At 42.8% G+C, this 25780-nt stretch overlaps 1 protein-coding gene across 3 annotated transcripts in view; it reads right to left on the reverse strand.

Annotated features, from left to right (window-relative positions):
* The window catches only part of LOC141128805 (cyclic AMP receptor-like protein A), a 1026785-nt gene that overhangs the window by 565662 nt on the left and 435343 nt on the right, over positions 1-25780 (reverse strand). For all 3 annotated transcript variants that reach the window (XM_073616335.1, XM_073616337.1, XM_073616336.1), the window contains one exon: positions 15086-15173. In XM_073616335.1, the coding sequence (XP_073472436.1) occupies positions 15086-15173 (88 nt within the window). The remainder of the gene's footprint in view (positions 1-15085; positions 15174-25780) is intronic.

A 25780-nucleotide genomic window follows, 5' to 3' on the forward strand; every position in this document is an offset into this window, starting at 1 on the left:
GACTGAAACCAATTTTTGAAGGGCAGTCGGGATTAAATGGACCACTGGTCCATATACATCAAGCTGCCCATAGAGCAGAGTGGGCTGTGCAAAATTAAAGAGGACACAGACCTGTCATCCGGCCTCTGCGCTCAGGAGGAAATCAACAGAAATCCTCTGCTGAGCAAAACCGGACCAAGCCTGCCTGAAAGGGGCCACACAAAGCATATGGGAAGTTTTAGTAAACATGTCATATCTGACACCAAGTAATACATCCTAAGAAGCCAGTGATGACATCAGCAGGACCTGTGAATAGGCCCATTTAATTTGCTCAGCAATGTACTGTATAACAATCATGTATATGTAGGAAGCTGGCCATACAGATATATAAAGATGGTCAAATCATGCCTACATGTCCAGCCCTCCTTTGATTTTTATGGCCTGCTCAAGATTCTATTCACATAATACACAGGGGGGACTTTACTAAGACTGAAGCAAACAGAATCTAAAGCAGTTGTGCACGGCAACCAAAAAGCTTCTAGCTTTATTTTGAATGCTTTAACTGAACAAGCGGAAGCTAGGAGCTGATTGGTTACTATACACAGCTTCTTCAGATTCTGTCTGCTCCAGTTTTTAAAAATCCCCCCACAATGTTTCCAGTACAATCTATAAGTTTGCACAGGAAACAATCTGCAATTTTAAGGGCTTGACATTTTCCTATTGTATCAACTGACTTACTTCACTGAAATCCCCAGATTTTTATTGCTGTATTCCTGCTGGGAGGATTTATTCACTTGTATTCTTCTCATTGATAATTGTTACTGAATGATGAAAATTTTTTCAACATGTCAATTTGACAGCCCTCCCTGCTGGACCGGCCAAATTTTAATCATTGTATGACCAGCTTAAGAGAAATCCAACATTTACATCTGTACTAGGAAATTAGCAGAACCAGTTAAATCAGGGACAGAGGGTTATGCCGCGTACACACGATCAGATTTTTCAACGGGAAATGTTGGATGTGAGCTTGTTGGCGATAAGTCTGACCGTGTGTATGCTCCATCGGACAATTGTTGTCGGACTTTCCGCCAACAAATGTGGGCTAGCATGTTCTCAAATTTTACGCCAACAAATGTGTGTTGTACACAAGTCCGTCGGACAAAAGTCCAAAGTATAAACATGCATGCTCGGAATCAGTGCTCACCAAACAGGACATTAGCAGAAGGAGCCTAAAGGGTGGCGCATGACTATTGAACTTCCTTTTTATCGCCTCGCCGTACGTCTTGTACGTCACTACGTTTGTAATTGTTGGCCAACATTTGTGTGACCGTGTGTATGCAAGACAAGTTGGAGCCAACACCCTTCGAACAAAAATCCACGGCCTTGTTGTCGGAAAGTCTGATCGTGTGTACGGGGCGTAAGGTTTCATGTACACGGGACGTTGTTTAACCTCTCCTGAACGATTTAACTTGACAGCTAGAAAAACTAAAAATGTCCATTTAGCCGCGTTTGTGTCTAGAAGTTTTTTTGTTAAAATGAAAAACGCCTGTAAACGAAACACTGCTAAACGCGAGTTACCGCATATAACAGTTTTTACAGGCTGTTACAGGCATTTGGCGTTTCAAATGCCTCTAAACATCTGTCCTGAACGCATTTTTTTGCGTTCCAAAAAATGCTTCTAAACTCAACTGCCTAGAAACGACTATAAATGACTCTGTGTACATCTACTGATAAGATAACATAGAGGAGAGTTCAGGGGCAGCTGGAAAAAATGCCCAACTGCTCCTAAACGTCCGTTTACCAGCAGTAGTTTACATGAGGCCTAAATCTTTCTTTCTTTAGAAAGATCTCTTCCAGTTGTGTCTTGAGACAAAAAGAGAAGAAAAAAATCCACTAATGAACACAGAGAATATAAAAAAAACAAACAATGCCAGGGATTTTCACCATTCCATACTCTATCCAAAGGTGAGAAAAATAAGTAATAGATGTTAGCTGAAGCTTACTGTATATTACAGTGGGATTAGTGCTGGAACTATGGTTTGCAAAAAAAATACTATATGCAACAGTTTTAGATTATTTTAGATTTAGATCATAGCTGTACTTAACCATCGGGAATATTAAAAGTTTTAATTGGTTTTGTCCTGCACATGATTATAAACAAAACAGATGGATGTAATATCAATGTATGTCAACACAGCTTCAGTGTTCCATAACAGTTGTTAGCTGTTCAATGTGTATTATTTATCTGAATGTGAGGACACGTTTTAGGATACCTCTTGTTCCTAAGACATAGTAACTTCAATTTTTTTTTGAGAAAAAAAAAAAAAAAACATTCCCCTCTGGTAATCTATGTACATTGCAAGATTTTTAATAAACTTTGTTGCAGATTCTTACCTTTTGTTATTCTGAATAAATCACTGTTTGACTGTGTCCATGTGCTAAGTGAATCTGTATGGGAGTGGTTTCATAATTATCAGTCATCTGCAGGGCTCTGATGATGAAACTGACAGGGTCTGCATCACTTTAGACGTGATTTCATATTGGGAGTATCTCACCAAAAATGTCATTTTTGTTGCAGGGGATGCCTGAAATCTGACTTATATCTTAGTGCAGACTTCTGGGAAAATCAGTGAGCCAATCACATAAGCAGGAAATGAGGTTTCTGGGGGGCGTTTTGTACACAGTGCATTTTACAGAAAATTACCGGATTGAAAGGAAAGGGTCATTTTTAATAACATTCAAATACAATATGACTTGTTTCGCAATTGTATATGCTATATATATTTTTTTGTATTTGCTATTTTTTTCCCACAAAAGTGGAGTTGCCCTTTAACCACTGACCAGTCGCTGCAGTTGTACTGCAGTAGGTTGGCTCTCCTAGGCGAATCACCATCATTGTACGTTGGCCGGTTTAAGATCTCTAGGGGGCATGCGCGCATGCCCGCGGAGCGGCACCGGAGCCAATGCTCATGGCCGGCAGCTGCGATGTTCGCTGGCCACCCGCGATCGCTCCATAGAGAGACAGAACGGGGATCTGTCAAAAGTGTTGCATCTGTGCGATGTGTAGAACAGTACCGCAGATAAATTACATTTCTAAATGAAAAAAAATGTCATTTAAAGTTGCTCGTGGCTGTAATGTATTGCCGGCTCCCGGTAATATAGATAACAATCAAGGAAAAAAATGGTGTGCGCCCCCCCAGTCCATACCAGGCCATTCGGGTCTGGTATGAATTTTAAGGGGAACTCCACGCCAAAATGAAAAAAAAAAAATACCAAACCCTTATCCGAGCATGCAGCCTGGAGGTCAGGATAGGGGGGGACGAGATGAACCATACCAGGCCACATGCCCTCAACATGGGAAGAGTGAGTTGGGGGGACCATGTTGATGGGGACAAGAACCTCTTCTAGGTAACCCTGGCTATTGGTTGTCAGGGTTGGTGGGCGCAGGGCTTATCGGAATCTGGACTCCCAGTTCCCACCACTCCCCCATGTTAATGGGTATTGGGTACATTGTACCCCTACCCGTTCACCAAAAAAAGTTTCAAAAAGTAAAAACCACAATAGACAATTTTTACAATTCCTTTATTAAAAAATAAAAAAAAAATAAAGTGTCCACCGATGTACATCCATCGTCAATCACGCCGCCCGACGGACCCGAAAAATAGAAAAACAAAAGAACCCTGCCTCCATGGCCCGCCCGCCGACTGCTATCTTTTCCCTTTGACAGCTCTTTTATAGGCAAGGGCGAGGCCACCTGATGTCAGACAGAGGCGGGGATGACCCCGCCTCTGTCTGATATCACATGAGGTGGCCCCGCCCTTGCCTATAAAACAGCTGTCACAGCCAGGAGACAGCAGTGGCCTCCCATGGAGGCAGAGCTTTTTTTATTGTTTTCTATTTTTCAGGTCTGTCGGGCGGTGTGATTGAAGATGGATGGACATTGCGGGACACGTTTCTTTTAATAAAGGAATTGTCATAAACTGTCCGTTGTGGTTTTTACTTATTGACACTTTTTTTGGTCCCCCTTTTTTGCCCCCCCTATTCACATGGGGGGGCTGGGATCTGGGGGCCCCCATGTTAAAGGGGCTTCCAGATTCTGATAAGCTCCCCGCCCGCAGACCCCGACAACCAATGGCCAGGGTTGTCAGGAAGAGTCTCTTGTCCCCAAAGCACCTTCCCCATGTTGAGGGCAAGCAGCCTGATATGGTTCAGGAGGGGGGGGGTGCTCGCTCGTTCCACCCCCCTTTCATGCTTGCTCGGATAAGGGACTGGTATGGATTTTGGGGGTACCCAACGGCAATTTGACTTTGCATATTGGCGTGAAGTTGCCCTTAAAATCTATACCAGATCCAAAGGTATAAAAAACATGGATTTTGGGGGGACCACATGTTGTTTTTTTCTTAATTCTGTCATAGGGTTCCCCTTAACCCCTTCAATACACTAGACTGCCTACACTGTATATATATATATATATATATATATATATATATATATATATATATATATATATATATATATATATATATATATATATAGTCTACACTGAATGCACTATATATATATATATATACATATATATATATATATATATATATATATATTATTACACTGCCTGCACTGTACATATATTCTACACACTCATGCCACTGACTCCCTGAGGACGCTAATACGGCAAAACATATGTTGGAGCAGAGGAGCCACCATTTCAGGTTCTGATCTCACATCTAGGCTTGGCCTTAGGAGAGACGCGGACTTCACACTATCCTTTTAGGACTAGCTGACTTGCACATGCTGATTACACCTGGTGTAACATGTGAGTGTAATCACCGTTTTTTGTTTTTTTGCTTTTATCTATTAAAAATACTACACTACGAGTCCTCCCTCTATGTCTCTTGTGGAGTCATTTTTCCCATCCTAGTTTCATCTCGATGGGCCATTGGAGTGGAACTGTGCTGTCAGTGGAATCAATTGGTATTCCAGAAGCGCTGTTTGACCTTTCTGTAGGTCATAATCCTCTGGTGAGTGGCCACCCATCTCTTGAGCACTTGTGGTGAAGAACTAGGAATTCGATTTTGAGCATCACAATTTGGTGTTGGGATTTATCATATATGGACTTTTAGCTTGATATTTATTTGTATTTGCATTTTTGATTCACTGAACATCACTAGTACCTCATCCTTTAATATAATTTTCCCGCAGCATTTGGTGGCCTGTACACTTTTAAAGGGGCAGCTTCCATTATGTTTGTTCACTGATTTCACAGGGCGCCATTCATTGTTTTTCATATATATATATATATATATATATATATACACACACACAGACTAATTCACTGCCTGCACTGTACATATATTCTACACTGACTGCACATATATCAGCAGGCGTCAATGCACTGCGATCTTGCAGTGCATTATGGGGCGCTCTGCGGCACTCTAATTTGCCGCAAACGCCCCATATGTTCGGTTCTTCTGCAAACGAACACCTGATGTTCGAGTCGAACTTACGTTCGATTCGAACATCGGGACCATCCCTAATCTCAATGGGCAGAATGCATTAAGATGAACCTTCTGCCTTTACAACCACTTTAGGGTTTTTTACTTTCATGCATTCTATGCATGAAGGTAAAAAACCTTCTGTGTGCAGCAGCCCCCCCCTAAAACTTATCTGAGTCAAATCCTGATCCAGAGATGTGCATGAGAGCCACAGCTCTCCTCGGTCTCCCCCTCCTCACTGGCTGAGACAGCAGTGGTAGCCACTGGCTCCTACTACAGTCAAGCACAGCTAGTAAGCAAATGAGGAGAGAGCAGGGACAAGCCACGCTCTGTGTGTAAATGGACTTTACAGAGCAGCAGCTCAGGAGCAAGCCTGTTTGGTTGCCCCCATAGCAAGCTGCTTTCTATGGGGGCACTTGGCAGGAGGGAGGGGCCAGGAGCGCTGGCGGGGTGCCAACCTCCTGTACAGAGCAGGTAAATATGACATGTTTGTTATTTTTAAGCAATAGAAAAATATCTGCCTTTAATATCCCTTTAAAGAGACCCTGTTGCTTTGGCCATTTGGGGTATAGTGAAAACTTGATCCCCCACCCACTGATACTGACCTTTGTAGCACTTCCCTGCCATTCTGTTCTTCTGTCGAAGTTAGAAATCCTAACCCTGTGCAAGCTCCCTGTTGGATGATGTGAAAGATAATGACTTCTTCATCTTCCTCACATGACAGTGTTTGGGTCTAGTGATTACCTGTTCAGACCAAAGTGCTACATACTGGGGGAAGGTCCCCCCCCCCAGAAGCACTGTGTATTTCTCAGGTATATGGAGTAATAGAAAAGAAAGCAACATACTTATTTTACTAGGCCAGTGTTTTTCAACCTTTTTTCAGTCAAGGCGTACTATCCTGGGGCACACCAGTCTGAGGGCTTGCTCACACAAGGAGGTGCGTCCGAGCTTAGCGTTTTTTGCGTGTTTCCGCGTGTTGTTTTTTAATTAGGGTGCTAAATGCTAGTGAAACACGCAAAAAATGTGCTGGCATGATTTTTGAATTGAGCCCCACCAAAATGCATGGTACTGCAGTACCATGCTTTTTAGTGGGCCAAAACATGCATGCAATTGGTAGATGTGTGGGGTGTCATTAATAATTAATGGCACTTGTGTGCAACTGCAAAAGGCAACGCATTTTTGTGTGGTGTGGAAAAACACGCATTACTGCACGGCACCTGGTGGAAAAAAGCCCTAAAATGTCGTTTTTAAGGCAGAGTCAAGCAGTAAATAGGTTGTAAATCCCCCCTATTGCCTCAGCTACCACAAATTCCCCCTTTCAAAACCCCCCTCCTAGAACAAATCCCTAGCTCGTAGCACAAACCCTCTCCAAAATGCCCCCTCCTACCACAAATTCCCCCTGCAAAATTCCCCCTCTAGCACAAATTCTCCCCTCCTTGTAAACCCTGCTCCCCCTTTGCCTTAATCACAGCAAAATTACAGAAAGCCCTGATACAGTCCAATGATTAAAGTTTCCTGTGTTAACTTCTGTGTATACGGAGCAGAGAGAGCATATGCCATTCCTCCTTCAGGCTCTCTCCCCCTCCCTGCTGCTATCTATACTACTGCCGGCAAAACTGAAAGCTGTGTGCACTGACCGACCTTTCCTTAAGTTAACACAGGAAACCTTTATTAATTGTACTGTATCAAGGCTTTCTGTAATTTTTCCGTTGCACCCCTGGGGACTCGTTGCGGCAGCCCCGGTAAAAAAACCCTGTACTAGGCACTAGAATCCATTCCACAGTTTTCAATACTGTAAATGCCACCCACATACTGTAACAGGTTATGCTCCATCAACTTTAGTGTTTATGACTCCACAAGCTAAAAACTTCTTGGCCAGACCAAGTAAAAAATTTCCCAAATCCTCCACCATGAAAGTTCACAGTTAAATTAGATCCATGTGAAGGCTCAGGTTGGCATTCACCAACTAAAAGCTCCTAGACCATGACAAAAAGCCACACTGGACCTTGTGATGTCACAAGTTACATCTAGGCCACTGATAAGGTCAGGGATTTAATTTAGAGTTCTCACTTAATATAATGCCTACGTGTAAATCTGTTATGAATGTAACTTTTTGGCTGTTGAACTCAATTGAAGCTGCTTTTGTTTTCTTGTAACTGTATTGCCATGGTGTTGAAGCTTGTGTTCATAGCCCAGGTGACTCCTGTTGTTGTTTATCCTTGCCCTTTGTGGGGTTGTGCTGATGCTATTGTTTGTATAATTGCCTATAAAAGGCCTTTGAAAGAAGTAAAAGGCAGCAGTCCATTATGCTCAAGAACTGATACACGGATTTCTGACTCTGTGTCTTAATTCCTATAGAAGCAATAATTTGACAAAGCAATATAAACTTAAAGCAACTTATTTAAAAGTTGAACCTAACATTTTGGCGCCCAAACAGGGACTCACCGATGATACTACAAGAGGTGGCTGAGCTACGCTGATGGAACGAAAGGACAGGCATTCTGGGAACCACAGATCAAAAAACCTGCGCAGGTAAGAAAAAGCTTTATTTTTCTTATATTCTGTGCTCCCCTGATTTGTGCCTATCCGTTCTGTCAGTTACGGTTCTCCTGGTTTTAAAACACCAGCCTCTGTAGTGGTGAGTCTAGAATTACTGCATATTTTAGTTTATATTGCTGGAATTATTTGTTTGTTTTTGTTATCTGTGTTTGTCTTGTCTGTCTTGTTGAGAAAGTGAATGAGCCTTGTCAAGGATGGTATGAGTTAGAAGGGGATTGCCGAACTAAGCAACGGAATGCGCCTTACCTCACATGATTGGGAACCTGAGGGCTTGTGAGCTTGGGGGTCTGACGCTTATGCTTAACCTCACATCTAACTCATAAACCATAGACGGGTTGAGAGTATAAGCCCTGTCTGCTCCATAAAGCAGGGATAAGAGTGTATGAGAGGGATTCCCAGATACGGGGAGGGTAATGAGGTCTCCATAAAGCCCGGAGATCTAGTCGGATACCTGGCCACTTAAAGGAATGCTTGTATATGTTGTAGCCGCATTTTTGTATATGTTGTAGCCGCATTCTGGTTTGTTATTGGGCTTAGCATATAAAGTAATTATTTGTTATTGGGCTAGCATATAAAGTAATTCGGTTTCAGAAATCTCATTCCGGAAGAGGTTTCTAGTATTCTAGCACCCTAGGAGGAAGGCAACGAGGAACTAGTGTAACTTAGCTGGTTTGTTATTGGGCTAGCATATAAAGTAATTATTCATTCTTGTATATGTTGTAGCCGCATTATATTGTACACTAAGTGTCTCACACGCTACCTAGGCAGGACTGTTAGAATGGGCCAGAGGAACACAAAACCCCGTCAGGGAATTGTGGCGCACTATACGGTGCCACAGATAATTAAGAACATTTATGGGAAAACCGAAGCACAGGACTTAAAGGATGTCCTTCGTAAATTTAAGGTGAAAGGAGCAGCGGGTTTAGACCCGGATGTATGGAGTGAAATAAAAAGGGACAGACGAGGAGAGGTGTTAGAGAAGCAATGGATGCGTCAGGTTCAATGCTTAATTAAGGTTTCAAATAGAGCAAAAGAAGAGGGGTGGAAGTATAATCCAGACTGTGATGGTTGGGATATGAAAGACAGAAGAACAAAAAATGTTGAAATTTTAAATAATCTTAGTTCAACCATCCCACCCACATATACTGACATAGAACGTAAACCACACAAGATATATCCTGTACTTAAGGGTAGAGAATGTTTTTTTTTTCAGGTTTGTGGAGTATAAGAATTTCATTCAGAAACTGTAGCCCCCGTACGCATTGATACATGCATTATAGTAAAGCCAGCTGTTTTCTGTAGATTTGTGACACAGTTAATGAATACACATGAAGCAACCTGGCAGGATGGGGAGGATTTATGCAGACATAAAATGACTCTGACCCTGTTTAACCAGTTTATGACTGACCTGCAGACCGAGCTGAGGGGGATGGCAATACTGGAGACAGGACATGTCAGACATATAGACTCAAGGGCTCCTTTTATTGTTAGATTAGAAGCTTTCTGTCAGGCAAAACAACAAGAGAGGGGGTCAATATCACCCATGAAACAAATGCCAGGACAGACTGTATCAGAATTTTACTTGTCTATGGAAAGTATGATGGCAGATGAGAGAATGGATTTAGAGCTGCCAGTCACGATCCGAGCCTTCAATAGACAGTTTATGGAAGGATTAATTCCACAGATAAGTGAAAGACTGAAAGCTTGCACACCACCCTTAATTTGTTGCGATTTTTGGCAGAAAAAGGTTGCAAGGTTAATAAGAAAAAGTTGCAAGTGTGTCAGGAAAAGGTTATCTTTTTGGGACATTGTATATCACAAGGTACAAGACATCCCACTGAGGAGAGGGTTCAAGTGATAAAGGGAATGTTACCCCCACGGAATTTCAAACAATTGCGTATGTTTTTAGGTATTGTGTCATATTGTAGACAATGGATACCACACGCTAGCGCTTTGATGCAGCCATTATACGATTGTTTGAAAATTGTACCGTATATGCTTACAGAAGTAGCTTATGAGTCGTTTATCATTTTAGATTATACTAAGATATTTAATCTGTACATTGCTGAGATCACTGGACACGCCACAGGTGTTCTGACACAGGCACATGTGAAAAAAAAAAGACCAATCGCTTACTTTTCAGCAGCATTAGATCCAGTATCTAGAGGTTCACCGTCCTGTGTACGGGCGGTAGCTGCAGTGTCAATTATCATAGATAAGTCATCAGAGATTGTTCTAGACAATCCAGTTGTGGTGCATACCACACATGACATACATGCAATCTTGTCTCAGGTACAGCCTAAACACATTTCCATGGCTAGGCAATTAAGGTTACAGTGTACTTTACTTTTACCTCCAAATGTCACTTTTCAACGCTGTACAACCTTAAATTTGGCTACCTTTTTGCCTCTTCAGTCACCAGATTTGGCAAGGGGGAATGATAATGATAGTGCTAATAGTACTAGTGAGAAAGGAAATTAGGTACCTGACACTCTTTTGTTTAAAGAAGTAAATGAACACGATTGTTTTCAGCTCATGGAACAGGAGACAATGGGATTCCCACATGTTACAGATACACTGATTTTAAATGCTGAGCACACTTTGTACATAGATGGCAGTAGGTTTGCTGATGACAAGGGTAAATATCACACAGGGTATGCCGTAGTGACTGATACACAGGTGATTTAAGCATAGCCCTTACCAGCCCACATGTCAGCACAAGAAGCAGAATTAAAAGCTTTAGAACAAGCCCTAGAATACTTAAAAGGACGAGAAGGGAATATTTACACTGACTCCGCTTACGCTTATGGCGTAGCGCATGATTATGGCCATATATGGAAGGCTAGAGGTTATCTGACAGCAGCAGGTACACCTGTAAAACATGGAGAAGGGATTAAGAGAGTCCTCAACAATCTTCAAAAGGTTAAACGAGTGGCCATCATGAAGATAGCGGCACACACGAGCGCAAAAACAATTGAGGCAAAAGGAAATGCATTTGCAGATTTGACTGCAAAACAGGCAGCTCTAGGGGAAGGAAGCCCTGAGACCTTAGCAGCGGTAGAGGTGAGTATCCCAGAACCAACATGGCAGCAGCTGAGTAAATTACAGGAGAAAGCAGGGGAGAGCGAGAAAGATAAGTGGGTCAGAATGGAAGCAGCACCAGACCTTGACAATGTATGGAGGGAAGGGGGCAAAATATGCCTGCCTGCCTCTCTGTACCCAGCAATGGCAGCGGCAGTTCACCTACCCACACACATCAGTTCCAATTCCATGTATAGGATTGTGAACCAAGGATGGCTCGCCCCTGGATTCAGTAGTACTGCGAGAAACTACTGTGCAGCCTGCCAAATCTGTCTCCTGAATAACCCAGGACAGAGAGTAAAAACCCCACGAAAACACCAGGTCCGGGCCCAATACCCCTTCCAGAGACTGCAAATTGACTACATACAAATGCCCAAGAGCGGCCCCTTTGAGTTTGTCCTCGTGTGTATCGATTTATTTTCAGGTTGACCCGAAAGTTATCCAGTAAAATCAGCTACAGCTAAAGCCACAGCTAAGAAACTGATCACTGAGTTAATACCTAGGTTTGGTCTTCCTGAAACCATAGAATCAGATAGGGGAACACACTTTACAGGAGAAATCATGCAGAATGTGATGACCATGTTAGGGGTTCAACAAAGTTTTCACACCCCTTACCACCCACAGAGTTCAGGATCAGTGGAGAGAGTAAATGGGACAATAAAGTTAAAAATACAAAAGGCAATGCAAGGGTTAAACAAGCCATGCCCTGAATGTCTGCTTTTGGTTTTATTCTCTATAAGGTACACTCCAACAGGAAAAACAGGATTGTCCCCATATGAGATGCTTTTTGGTAATGCGCCTAGATTAGGTCTATACTTTCCACAGAGTATGCAATTGCAATGTGACAGTTTGACTGCATATGTAATACAATTACAACAACGTCTAACTAAGATCCACAAAAGTGGGTATTCTTCTCTTCCAGACCCTAATTCAATAGCAGGTACACATACTCTGCTACCAGGGGATTATGTATATGTAAAGAAACACACCAGAAAGACATTGGAGCCAGGGTTTGAAGGTCCTTATCAAGTGCTTCTGACCACAGCCACTTCAGTAAAGCTGGAAGGAAAACCTACCTGGATACACGCATCACACTGCAAGAAACAACCCGAGAAAACAACATGATGAAATATCTACTTACATATTTTCTGTTGAAAATTGTTGTTTTACAAATACATGCATGGACTCCTGGTATTAATGTAATTGAGGTAGAGGAAACAGCAAACTTTCAATGGGTTATAGATGATCCTAAAGTAGCAAATGATTCAGGATATGAGATGAATAAGTATTATGATGTAGGTAATTACACTGTTAAAGGACACAGGCGACCATTTCATATAGATGTAGGTATTGCATGGATACAGGCAGACCCACTCTCAGAAGTAACTATAACCTTCCAGTGGAATGACAATATGCGCTTTCCTTTCAATAACAGTAAAAATCATAGGTGCCATAAAATATCCCTTTCACAGACGTGGAAACAAGCACGGGAACGGGTGGTAGGACAAATGTACCAAATATTAGTCCATAAAGCAGGGGGAGAAAATATATCAGAGGGGATGTTTAATCTGACAGATATTACCGTTAATCAATCCAGTACTTTCCTCTGTGCCTCTTGGTGGAGGGAAGAGAGAAATGATGGGTGGTATTGGAGTGCAGAGGCCTATGGATTTCACATACAAATGGAGGAAGAAGTAACGCCAATAATTGAATCTTCCATATTAACACCCGTACCAAACACTTGCATAAATGTATCAACATCACAACAGAAAACAAAAATAAAATTCAATATCACCTTTCCCTCTATACCGGAGTGTAGGTATAAGCGAGAATGGTACGACACACTATTGGGACTGACAGGTACAGGGATGGGAATTTTAAACTCGGTCGAGATAGAAGAAATGAACAACAGATGGAAGCATGCAGGGGGACACATAGCTGACAGCTTGACTATCACAAGCAAATGGTTACCCACCACTTTTGAAACCCAACTGCAAGAAATACCCCTATTACAATTTTTGGGAGGGTTAATAAATCACACGATAGGAGCAGAGCTCCAGCTGTGGAATCAAAGTCAACAGTTTGTAAATTTCACACAGTGCTCTTTTAACCTCTTATCCTATCATATACAAATAAATAGGGCCAGGACTGAACTACAGTTGGGAAATTATCATACCTGGATGAAATATTTTAAGGGTTTAACTGACGATGGTGTATGGTTCCAAGTAAAAGGGGATAAGATAGAATGTGAGGAGAAATGGTGTGTAGGAAGGTTCGAAGCATACCGGGTAGCAGATGTAATGGAAATGTGTAAAATAGTGGTCATGCCACTAGTAATTAAAGATGAGTTTTGGTATCCAGAAATATATGGGAAATATGTAGATAAAGGAAACAGAACCCATGATTTAACTCTATGTGAAGGAACTAATAAGGGAATGGTATGTGGCAGAAGTTCCCCAGTATATGAACCTTGCTTGTTAAAATACCAAACTAGCATATGCAAAATGCAAAGAACACCAATAAATGTGAACAATAGATTCATAGAAATAGGACCCCAGCATATTTGTATCATTACTAATGACAACTGCACCATGTTAGCGTTAAATAGATCGGCGCCGTTTGCGGGATGTATAAAAAAGATTAAAATATTACAATGGGGTAACGATACCTATCTTTTTGAACCAGACACCGATAAGGTATTCTCTTCAGTTTATGAGGTACATAATCTCACTGACACTACACCCTTTATAATTTCTTTAGACCCACTAAAACAGGTTTTGGAACAATCAGAGTTGTTAAGACAACACATAGAAACACTAGAACACACCCTACAGAATAACCTTGTATCTGCAATTATTGACAAAGGTAGACTAGTACATCTTTCCTCACAGATACAACAGGATACTGCACCACATTGGTGGGATATATTTAGTGGAATGTCCTCTACAGCAACCAATACCTTTCACTGGTTGTTAAGTCCAATGGTAATTATTATTCTAATATTAATATCACTTACAATCACGAATATATGTGTATACAGGAAAATAAATAGGAAAATTAGGAGAATAGACAGGGCATACCGATAAATGTGTATTGACATCACCCTACTCCTATAAAACTCCTCTTCTTGAATTTTAAGATGTTGGTAATACCTAGGGGGATGGGTTCTACCCCTCTGACAACTCGCGGTCAGGGAAAGGACTCTGGGGAAAAACTGACTAGAACTTATTCATGAGGACCCAGGGGGAAGGAGAGGATGATGTCAAAGGGGGAAATTGATAAGGTCAGGGATTTAATTTAGAGTTCTCACTTAATATAATGCCTACGTGTAAATCTGTTATGAATGTAACTTTTTGGCTGTTGAACTCAATTGAAGCTGCTTTTGTTTTCTTGTAACTGTATTGCCATGGTGTTGAAGCTTGTGTTCGTAGCCCAGGTGACTCCTGTTGTTGTTTATCCTTGCCCTTTGTGGGGTTGTGCTGATGCTATTGTTTGTATAATTGCCTATAAAAGGCCTTTGAAAGAAGTAAAAGGCAGCAGTCCATTATGCTCAAGAACTGATACACGGATTTCTGACTCTGTGTCTTAATTCCTATAGAAGCAATAATTTGACAAAGCAATATAAACTTAAAGCAACTTATTTAAAAGTTGAACCTAACACCACCAATGCCCAATGCAGTTGTTAGATGATGGTATCCTATCAGTCACAGGAGCCAAGAGGAGGGGCTGTGTGTGACAGTGAGCGGACGGCAAACGGCTCCCATTCTACCCCCTCTGCTGGCGGCGCTCACCCCCCCCCCCCCCCGCTTCGAGGCAGCCTATGCTCGCCAGAAATCATTTTCCACTTGCAAAATGCGAATAGGCGAGTGGAAGATTTGAGGGCTGGATTAAGCATGATCCTGTATTTCTACTTATGATGGTAAACAGTTATCATTTCTGCCATAATGATAAAACACTAGAACTATTGTACTTACAACCCATATCGATCTGTCCTCATCTCCTTCACTACATTCAGGTACAGGTTCAATGTAATGCAGCAGACCCAAGCCAGGGCACACCAGTCTGTAACAAAAATAACAAAATCTAAATTATTATGTACAAATAATGCACAATGCTCTCAGTAAAATAGAGTACATGCTATCATAAAATATCTTCAAAGGTATTGATGTGTACCAATGGGGTTGATTTACTAAAAGTGGAGAGTGCAAAATCTGGTGCAGCTGTGCATGGTAGCCAATCAGCATCTTAGGCTGGGATCACACCAGCTGCAGCCGCCGCTCGCAGCAGGGTGTCCGGTGTGTCCCTGTTCTCCATTTAGGGGTCTGAATTTTTGCCTGAATTCGGACCTGAAATGGTGCCAAAGACTCACAGGACCCTTTTCCAGTGCGAACCTTGGTGTGAACTGTGAACTGGCTCCATTGAGAGCCAGTCACAGTCTTCTGCGAATTGGATGCGGGTAAACCTGCATTCGATTTGCATAAGTGTGAACCAGCCTAACTTCAGCTTGTTCAATTAGGCTTTGGGAAAAAAAAAAACTGGAAGCTAATTGGGTTCTAAGCACATATGTGCCAGATTTTGCACTTTCCAGTTTTAGTAAGTTGGGTATATGGGTACAACGATCAGAATTGTCTAAGCAATGGTATTTTCTTTCACTCTGTATTGATGGGAAATCTGGGTAAAAGGAAAGAATATTGATACTTTGGTGTTAACACAGGATTTTACAAATATAGGAAAAAGCAAGGAAAACAAATGTATCCTTCAATAAATCAAGCCCAACCTTTCACTGAAGCCCAGATAACTAAATGTAGCTGTCTTATTCTGGGTATATTATGAGAATAACCAACTCACTGAAAAATAGGACAATTATGCTTGAAAAAGTTGAAGGGAAACAGGTGGACAACCAGCAATAAAGATGGCTGGATACTGTAACAGAAATTATGAACTTGTCCCTGCAAAGACTTGAGAACCAAAAATACAAGTCAGAAAATTCTAGAGAAACCCTATCCATGTGGTTGTCAGCATCCACTAGATGGCAAATAAAAATAATACAAATAATAATACCTTGCCATAACAGACAAGGATAAAAACAAATACATTCCTAATGCAAGTCATACATGGTTCGAAATTCAGCTGGTTCAGCAGAGATTGGCCGAATTTCAATCCATGCATGGGCAATTTCTGTTACTGTCTCCAGCCATCTTTTTGCTGGTTGTCTTCTTCTTTTCCTTCATAATTCCAAGCATAATTGTATTTTTCAGTGAGTTGGTTCTTCTTATATTATATCCAGGCTTCATGAGGTACATACAGTGCATTCGGAAAGTATTCACAGCGCTTCACTTTTTCCACATTTTGTTACAGCCTTATAATAAAATGGATTCAATTGATTATTTTCCTGAAAATTCTACAAACAATACCCCATAATGACAACGTGAAAGAAGTTTATTTGAAATCTTTGCAAATTTATTAAAAATAAAAAAAACTCACTAAAAATCACATGTACATAAGTATTCACAGCCTTTGCTCAATACTTTGTTGAAGCACCTTTGGCACCAATTTCAGCCTCAAGTCTTTTTGAATATGATGCTACAAGCTTGGCACACCTATTTTTGGGCAGTTTCTCCCATTCTTCTTTGCAGGACCTCTCAAGCTCCAACAGGTTGGATGGGGATTGTCAGTGCACAGCCATTTTCCGATCTCTCCAGAGATGTTCAATCGAGTTCAAGGCTCAGCCACCCAAGGACATTCACAGAGTTGTCCCGTAGCCACTCCTTTGTTATCTTGGCTGTGTGCTTATGGTCGTTGTCCTGTTGGAAGATGAACTTTTGCCCCAGTCTGAGGTTCAGAGCTCTCTGAAGCAGGTTTTCATCAAAGATGTCTCTGTACATTGCTGAATTCATCTTTCCCTCAATCCCGACTAGTTTCCCAGTTCCTGCCGCTGAAAAACATCCCCACAGCATGGGCCAGGCTATGATCAGTGCCTGATTTCTTCCAGACTTGCCACTTGCCATTCAGGCCAAAGAGTTCAATCTTTGTTTCATCAGACCAGAGAATTTTGTTTCTCATGGTCTGAGAGTCCTTCAGGTGCCTTTTGGCAAACTCCAGGGGGGTTGGCATGTGCCTTTTCTGTCTGGCCACTCTACCATACAGGCCTGATTGGTGGCATGCTGCATAGATGGTTGTTCTTCTGGTCCATCGGGTTCTTGGTCACATCCCTGACTAAGGCCCTTCTCCCCCAATCGCTCAGTTTGGGCAGCCCACACTAGACGGAGTCCTCATGGTTCCAAACTTCTTCCATTTGCGGATGATGATGATCACTGTGCTCATTGGGTCCTTTAATGCTGCAGAAATTTTTCTGTACCCTTCCCTAGATCTGTGCCTCCATACAATCCTGTCTCAGGGGTCGACAAACAATTCCTTGGACTTCATAGCTTGGTTTGTGCTCTGACATGCATTGGAACCTTATATAAACAGGTGTGTGTCTTTCCAAATCATGTCCAATCAACTGAATTTACCACAGGTGGACTCCAATCAATTTGTATACACATCTCAAGGATGATCGGTGGAAACAGTATGTACCTGAGATAAATTTTTAGTGCCATGGCAAAGGCTGTGAATGCTTATGTACACTATATCACCAAAAGTATCCGGACGCCTGCCTTTATATGCACATGAACTTTAATGGCATCCCAGTCTTAGTCCGTAGGGTTTAATATTAAGTTGGCCCACCCTTTGCAGCTACCACAGCGTCAACTCTTCTGAGAAGGCTGTCCACAAGGTTTAGGAGTGTGTCTATGGGAATGTTTGACCATTTTTCCAGAAGCGCAGGTCAGGCTTGTGAGGGTTTGTGAAGTCAGGCACTGATGTAGGACGAGTAGGCCTGGCTCGCAGTCTCTGCTCTAATTCATCTCAAAGGTGTTCTATCAGATTGAGATCAGGACTCTGTGCAGGCCAATCAAGTTCCTTCACCCCAAACTTGTTCATCCATGTCTTTATGGACCTTGTTTGTGCACTGGTGCGCAGTCGTGTTGGAACAGGAAGGGACCATCCCCAAACTGTTCTCAAAAGGTTGGGAGCATGAAATTGTCCAAACTCTCTTGGTATGCTGACACCTTACGAGTTCCCTTCACTGGAACTAAGGTGCCAAGCCCAACCCATGAAAAATAGCCCCACACCATAATCCCCCCTGTACCATTCTCAACTTCCACAGTGGTCCCAGAGGTATTAAATATTTATATATATGTTGGTCCAAGCTGGACATATGTAACTATACAGTAAAAATCAGTGCTTCCATTTTGGATGGCACTTTGGGCGGGCAGGCACAGTGGTTAATGATGCCAATAGCGCCATTTTGTATATTGCAAGTATTATTTCCATGTTTGCCGATTTTGCACACAAACTTTTTTTTTAAAGCGTACACACTAAGATTAAATAGCAGTTTTTAAACAGTATCACACTATTTTTAATTATATGGTCCATATGGGAAGAGGTGTAGTGGCTGAAAACCTGCAATTCCAGAGTCCTGTGGTGTTGGATGTATGCCATGGAAACCATGTGAGTCCTCTGAGTTGTCCATGAGATCCTGGGAAAGACATCTGAATGGGGCTTGAGCAGGAAGGAGCATGGAATGGTGGTACAACAAGAAGAACATTTTTGACCTCTTTGTGATAGAGGGGTCATATTATAAGGTTAGGCTATCTTTTCTGTTGGTGGTGGCTGGATTGGTTTGCTCACATCATGGCACAAGAGAATTTGGATCTTTTGTTTTCACAAGCACTTTTGTGGACTTTTTATCACTTTATTTTTTATATAAAAAAGGATAGTTTTGGGACGTAATTTCAAACATACGTTGCATGTAGTGTATTGTAGATTTAGAGGGACATTACCTATGTTTGATGTTTATAAACACTGGAGATAGCCCTTTACATGTATGGTTTTATAGTAAAAATCATACCTGGACTTCGGCTTTAATCCTAGGACACAGGAAGAGGTTAATTTGCAGACCATTTGGATGTTTAAAAGCAATTTAATGAGGGGCGGGCAACACAGCAAACAAAAGTCAATAGGTCTAGCGGCATTGCTTGGGGGGAGTGGGGGGTGCGGGCCGCACCCGGCACAGTGCTGGATTAATAGAGGTGTCGTGGCTCTCTCCTGTTTCCCCTTCCCCTGCGCACTCCGGTATCTTTGCTGTCTACTTAGCTCCCTGCAATGTTCGGGGAGGGAGGAGGAGTAAGAAGGCATAGGCAGACAGCTCTGGAGTTCCATAGCGGCTATCCCAGTGCCCGGCGCCCACATGTCTTCCGGGAACCAGCACTGCAATTGTATATTATTGTGACAGGCAGGCGGGGAGAGGTGTTGGCTGCCTATCACAATTACACTCCTCACAGCTGATGAAGTCTAGGCTCCTCCACCACACTGACAGTATATCCACAACAGGAGGAGGAGCCTAGGAGGAGGGACATCCATGTGGACAGAGCCGCGCTGATCTGAGGTCTGTAAATGTGGGGAGGGGAGAGATATGCACTATATAGTCACAATGGGCAGATACACTAGGGGTTACATTAGGGGGAATACACAAGGGGGGGTTAAATTAGGGGGATTACAAAGGAGGGTTACATTAGGGGGATTACACAGGGAGGGTTACATTAGGGGGATTACACGGGGGGGTTATATTAGGGGGATTACACAGGGGGGTACATTAGGGGGATTATACAGTGGGGGGTACATTAGGAGGATTACACAGGGGGGCTTAAATTAGGGGGATTACACGGAGGTGGGAGTTACATTAGGGGGATTACATGGGGGGTTACATTAGGGGGATTACACAGGGGTGGGAGTTACATTGTGGCAGGCCGGGGGGGGGGGAGCTATGCTAATGCGCTAGCCTGCTCAGTGCCTGTGTTGTGTTTGATATAAAATAGACAATTTTTCCATAAGACTGTGATAAAAACTAGTCTGATTGCTATTCTAACAGAGATCAGGTTTGTCTGATGATGTTTTTCAAACTAATACCTTGGTAACAATGGGAACTGTTGACAGTTGGAAGTTTGGTTGTTTTGTAACCATTGTCAACAAACTGGTAAACAAAAGCCCAAATAAAAGGAGCAGTAGAACCTGATAGTGAAGCCACTCAACATTGATTAACACCGAAGGACACTCAAATCTGTAATCAGCGAACAAGAAGGTGCCTGATCTCCAGGAGCAACGGAGATCATGAACACAGTAGCTGGAGCTAAGTAACTTTTAAGTGTATTTCTCATGTTACAGACCATAGGCTGTTTATTTGCTAGGCATTTTGCTTGTTATAGATCTGTCAGTCTTGTATTGTATTCCTAATATTGTAATAGTTTTGTATGTATAGTAAAAGCACATTTACACACTGCAGAGGTCTCAGCTTCCTTGCTTATGCAAAGTGGATTTTCCTTTAGTAAATAACCCCCAATGAGTGGGAGCCTCTTGCTAAAGAATTTGTGACGTATGCTTCTCCCTTGAATATGACTTGTGGTGATAAAATCTCAGATCATTTTGTAGATTTTAGCCTTAAGGGGTTGGATTTAAGTAAAAAAAGAGAAGAGGACAGTGTCCACAGTGAGTTGGTACTTCCTACATGCTATTTATATTGAATCACATAGAAGGGAGAAGGCAGAAGTTAAGGTATTGAAAGACCAGCTAGCAGTTGCTTCAGAGTGTGTACATTTAACCGCTAGTTGGGCTGATGATTTGCAAGAGCGTTGTGCAGCCCTCATGACAAAATCAATGCCTTAAGGGAAAGGAAGGGCCGTAAACCTGTTAGTAAAGCCAGGGTATGTGCCATTGTCACATCCAAAAACTGGGATTGTGTGGATGTGCTCTCCTCAAATGATAGTGAGGATGAGGAGATAAGAGTATGATATTTCAGATGATGATCTGCTAGTGGGAAAGAAAAAGTATGCCAGACCTCTCATTACTAAGCATAGGAAAACGGCAACATGTTAGAAAGGATATGGCAGATGGGGAGGTGCATTATCGCAACCCCAGAGATGTTGGATTTGAAGAAGTACGGTAGTTTACACAAACTGAACTTTATGAGCTGGCAAAACAGTACAAACAAAGGTCTGGGGAGCCCCTATTGAGTTGGCTCCTATGCTTGTGGGATGAAGGGGCGGACAGTGTTGTTTTGTCAGGTAAGGAAGCAGTGGCCATGGGAGTGTTAACCCATGATGCCCAATTGCGTCAGGCAATGCGAAAAGCCCGAGAGTTTATTGTGAATTTTTCACTGTTAGACCTTATGAGAGATGGAATAGTCCGAGTATACCCTAGTCCTACTGACCTGGAAAATACCTACTCCTGGAGATCAATAGGAGAGGGGATTTCCAGGTTACGCGAGATGGGTTGTACAACCTGCTTAAATACATTTCCAGAATGGATGGGTCCAGATATGGAACCCTTTACGTCTGCTCGGTGCTCCAAGCTGATAAAGTCTGTGCCATTAAATCTCTGGGCTCCTTTATTGTCCTTGTTAGGAGGTCTGGATTTGAACAGCAGGATTTATGAAGCCACTACCCTCTTAGGCCAGTTGGGGGTGGTAGAGGAGACTAAAACAAAACCTGCCAGGGCAGTAGATAAGGTCAAGGCCAGACAGGAAGAATACAAGCAGAAAATAACTTTTACAGAGAAGAAAGGGAATGGTGTAGAGAAGACAGGAGGTGAAGAGAAAACCAGGCTAGTTATTTCTAGGAAATAAATGGGTGGACCTATTAAAGGCAGGAGTACCTAAAGATGAGATAGATGGGAATTCTACTGCAGAAATGTTGAAGAGGTGGAAACATTTAGTGGGGAAACCTATCAGGTTTAGAAACACTACTCCTAGTGAAGATAACATCAGCCTAGATTTAGAGAAAATAGAAAACAGAACAGACCCCTCCTGTTAGCCCCAAACCAATTCCCAAAACTGCACATGAAACCAAACCCAAATCCCTTTATCCTGGGGTGGAGTTAGAGAGATTCAGAAAAGGGGATTGAGAGGTTCCTTGTCCTTTATGAAGGTAAGGTGGGTCTCCTGTAACAGCAGTGAGGGCAGTGACAGCAGGAGACCAATGGCTGTATGCACCTGTCACTGTATGGTGGGGGAAGTCATCTTCTCCTGCACATGTAATGGCTTTGGTTTGCAAGGAAATCCTTCCCATCGTAAAGGAGAATTGATTTATGTAGAAGGTTTGGGAGGCCAAACCACACCAGCAGTTAGGATACGGGTGAAATTGGCTGTTGGCAAGGGACCAGGCTGTTGGACAAATGTTTTGGTATCAGAGTTAACCAAAAATATTCTTGGGATGGATGTACTTCAAGGTCAGTCAATTCAAACTAAAAGGGGTACATTCACATTTGGGTATCCTGATAAAGCGTATCTGGTTAGGGCGGTGAAGGCTGTGGACCAAAATGCGAAATGGACCACTGTCTACATTCCTCCACCAGAGAAGCCAGTCTGTCTCAAGCGGTACAGACTTCCTGGAGGCCACAAAGAAATTGGGGAGACTATTCAAGAACTGTTGAGAATAGGGATCCTTAGACCTGCTGTAAGTCCTTTCTCGTCTCCGATGTTCCCAGTAAAGAAACCTGATGGGACATATAGAATGACTGTGGATTACAGAGGTTTAAACAAAGTGGCTCCTCCATTGAAATCAGCTGTACCAGATATGATCTCAATTGTTGAGAAAATTGCTAAAGAGGCAGGAGAATATCATGCTGTGATAGACCTGGCTAATGCTTTCTTTTCAATTTTGATAGACCCAGAGCGTCAAGACCAGTTTGCTATGGCATGGGACGGCCGCCAGTACACTTTCACCGTGCTTCCTGAAGACTATGTTCATTCTCCAATGATTTGTGATGGACTGATTGCCCAAGATTTAAGTACCCTGAATTTGAAAGTCGCTGTTTTTCACTACATTGATGACATCATGATCTTTGGGACAAAAGAAGATGTAACTGAAGCACTGCACCTGCTGATACAGCACTTGGTAGAATAGAGGGTGGGCTATCAACAGAGACAAAGTCCAAGGACCTGCCACAGAGGTGAAATTTCTGGAAATGATGTGGACTGGGCAACAGAGGAAAATTCTAGAGACGGTTGTGCAAACTATCCAGGCGCTGTCGCCCCCTACTACCAAAAAGGTGGCACAGAAGTTCATTGGAGTTGTGGGATTCTGGAGATCGTTCATCCCACATCTTGGACTGATTCTGAGGCCTATATACAATGTTACCAGAAAAAAAGACTGAGTTCTCATGGGGTTCAGAGCAGCGGGCCGCATTCCTTGCTGCCAAAGAAGCCATTTTGCAGCATGAGGGATTGGGACCCGTAAGACAAGGAGTACCATTTCAGCTGAATGTAGTGGAGCAGGATAGTACCATATCTTGGAGTCTGTGGCAGCCAAAGGAAAAGAACGGACTGAGAGCAATACCCATTGGATTTTGCTCCAAGCAACTGACAGGGGCACAGAAGTGATACACGCCCCTAGAGAAGGAACTGTTTGGGGCCTACACAGCTCTTCAACATGTAGAGACCATTAGACCCCTTTCACACTGGGGCGGTTTGCAGGTGCTATTGCACTAAAAATAGCGCCTGCAAACTGACCCGAAAAAGCAGCTGCTTTGTCTCCAATGTGAAAGCCCCGAGGGCTTTCACACTGGAGCATGCGCTGGCAGGATGGGAAAAAAAGTCCTGCTAGCAGCATCTTTGGAGCGGTGAAGGAGCGGTGTATACACCGCTCCTGCCCATTGAAATGAATGGGGCAGTGCGGCTATACTGCCGGCAAAGCACCTCTGCAGTGGTTTTTAACCCTTTCTCAGCTGCTAGGGAGGGGTAAAACGCCCTGCTATCGGCCGAATACCGCCGAATACCGCCGATATACTGCCGATGCACCTCCCGCCCCAGTGTGAAAGGGGCCTTACAGGAAAGGACACAGTCACCATCCATACTGTATTGCCAATAGCAGGATGGGTGAGAGATAATGAACTGACCACTAGGGCAGCTGTAGCCCAGAACCAGACACTGATGAAATGGAAGTGGTACCTTCAAGAAAGAGGGGGTATTGCAGCTGAGAATGTTAGAGACATTTTAAAACAGATGACAGGGCTTGTTACTTTTACAGCACCCAGCCAGAAAAAGAAATTCCTGTGCTGCAGTCATCCATCCTTCAAGAGGCTCCACCCTTTGAGTCTCTGTCAGAAGACATGAAGGAGTCAGTGTGGTTCACTGATGGTAGTTGCCTCCTCTGGGCGTAAATGGACAGCAGCAGCCTACAACCCAAGTACAGACACAGTCCTGCAGGAGACCGGAATTGTAGGGTCCAGTCAGTATGCAGAGTTGAAAGCTGTAGTAATGACTCTTCAGGAGGATCCTTCTTCCCATGTCACTATCTACAGGAGAGATTGTAGCTGAAGAGTCGGGATCTACTGTTTATGTATTATTATAAGGAACACCACAGGCTGTCTCCGATTTGATCCATAGCAAGACCAGAGAAAAGTGATTACAGGATGGAAAGAATGATGGAAGACCGCAAGAACTGTGGAGAGCAAGGCCTTGTATGATGTATTACAACCCTGAACTTGTTTCTAAAGAACTTTAGAATGGACTTTCTAATGAACTTTTAGCCAAAGACTGAAACACCTTCTCAGTGACATAAATATATTCTTAAGTGTATTTCTACTGTTACAGACCATAGGCTATTTGCTAGGCATCTTGCTTGTTATAGATCTGTCAGTCTTGTATCTTATTCCTAATATTGTAATTGTTTTGTATGCACAGTATCTTTGTATAGTAAAAGCACATTTACACACTGCAGAGGTCTCAGCTTCCTTGCTTATACCACAAAGTAAACTTGCTAGACGCAAGCAAAACAGTGCCTCGGAGTGCTCAGTGAATAGGGGGGGAGGGGGGTGACACCATATTTTACCGCACCAGGTGAAACCAACCCTAGTGACGCCACTGAATAGGTCAAACCAAAAAAACCCTCAACAGGAAGAACAAAGAGGGCTAATAGCCAGGACCCCTAGAGGGCAGCATGGAGGACTTTATTACCAAAGCCGGTGTCCACCAAGGCCTAAAAATCCACACAAATGTGTGTGAAGACCAGGTGGTAGCAAATGTGGGTCTAGAAGACTAGGTGGCAGCCTTACAGACCTGGGAAAAAGAGATCTGTCACTGAAATTCTCACAAAGCACCAACGTTCCAGGTGGAATAATAAGATGTCAAATCCACCAAACAATCATTGATCGAGTGGCAGCCTGTCCCTTCCAGAAGCCATCAGGCGACACAAATGGGGAATAAGGTTACAGGAAAAGGCAGCACGTTTAGAAACTCTACAAACTGAGCTAAAATCCATGAGAAAGACAACCTTAGGGCAAATTACAGGGAGAGAAAAGTACCAAATAGGTTCAAAGGGTGGACTCTGAAGGAGTAACAAAGAAAACTTAAAGTGGATGTAAACCCGATACATGAAATTTGACCTAGGCACATATATCTGTAGTGTTTACTTATCTCTCTCTAAAGCCTTAAAGGGGTTGTAAACCTTCGTGTTTTTTCACCGCAACCACTTCAGCACCAGAAGAATTTAGCCCCTTCCTGACCAGAGCACTTTTTGCGATTCGGCACTGCGTATCTTTAACTGACAATTGCGCAGTCGTGCGACGTTGTACCC

The sequence above is a fragment of the Aquarana catesbeiana genome, linkage group LG02, assembly GCF_042186555.1.
Source record: "Aquarana catesbeiana isolate 2022-GZ linkage group LG02, ASM4218655v1, whole genome shotgun sequence".
Classification (NCBI taxonomy): domain Eukaryota; kingdom Metazoa; phylum Chordata; class Amphibia; order Anura; family Ranidae; genus Aquarana; species Aquarana catesbeiana.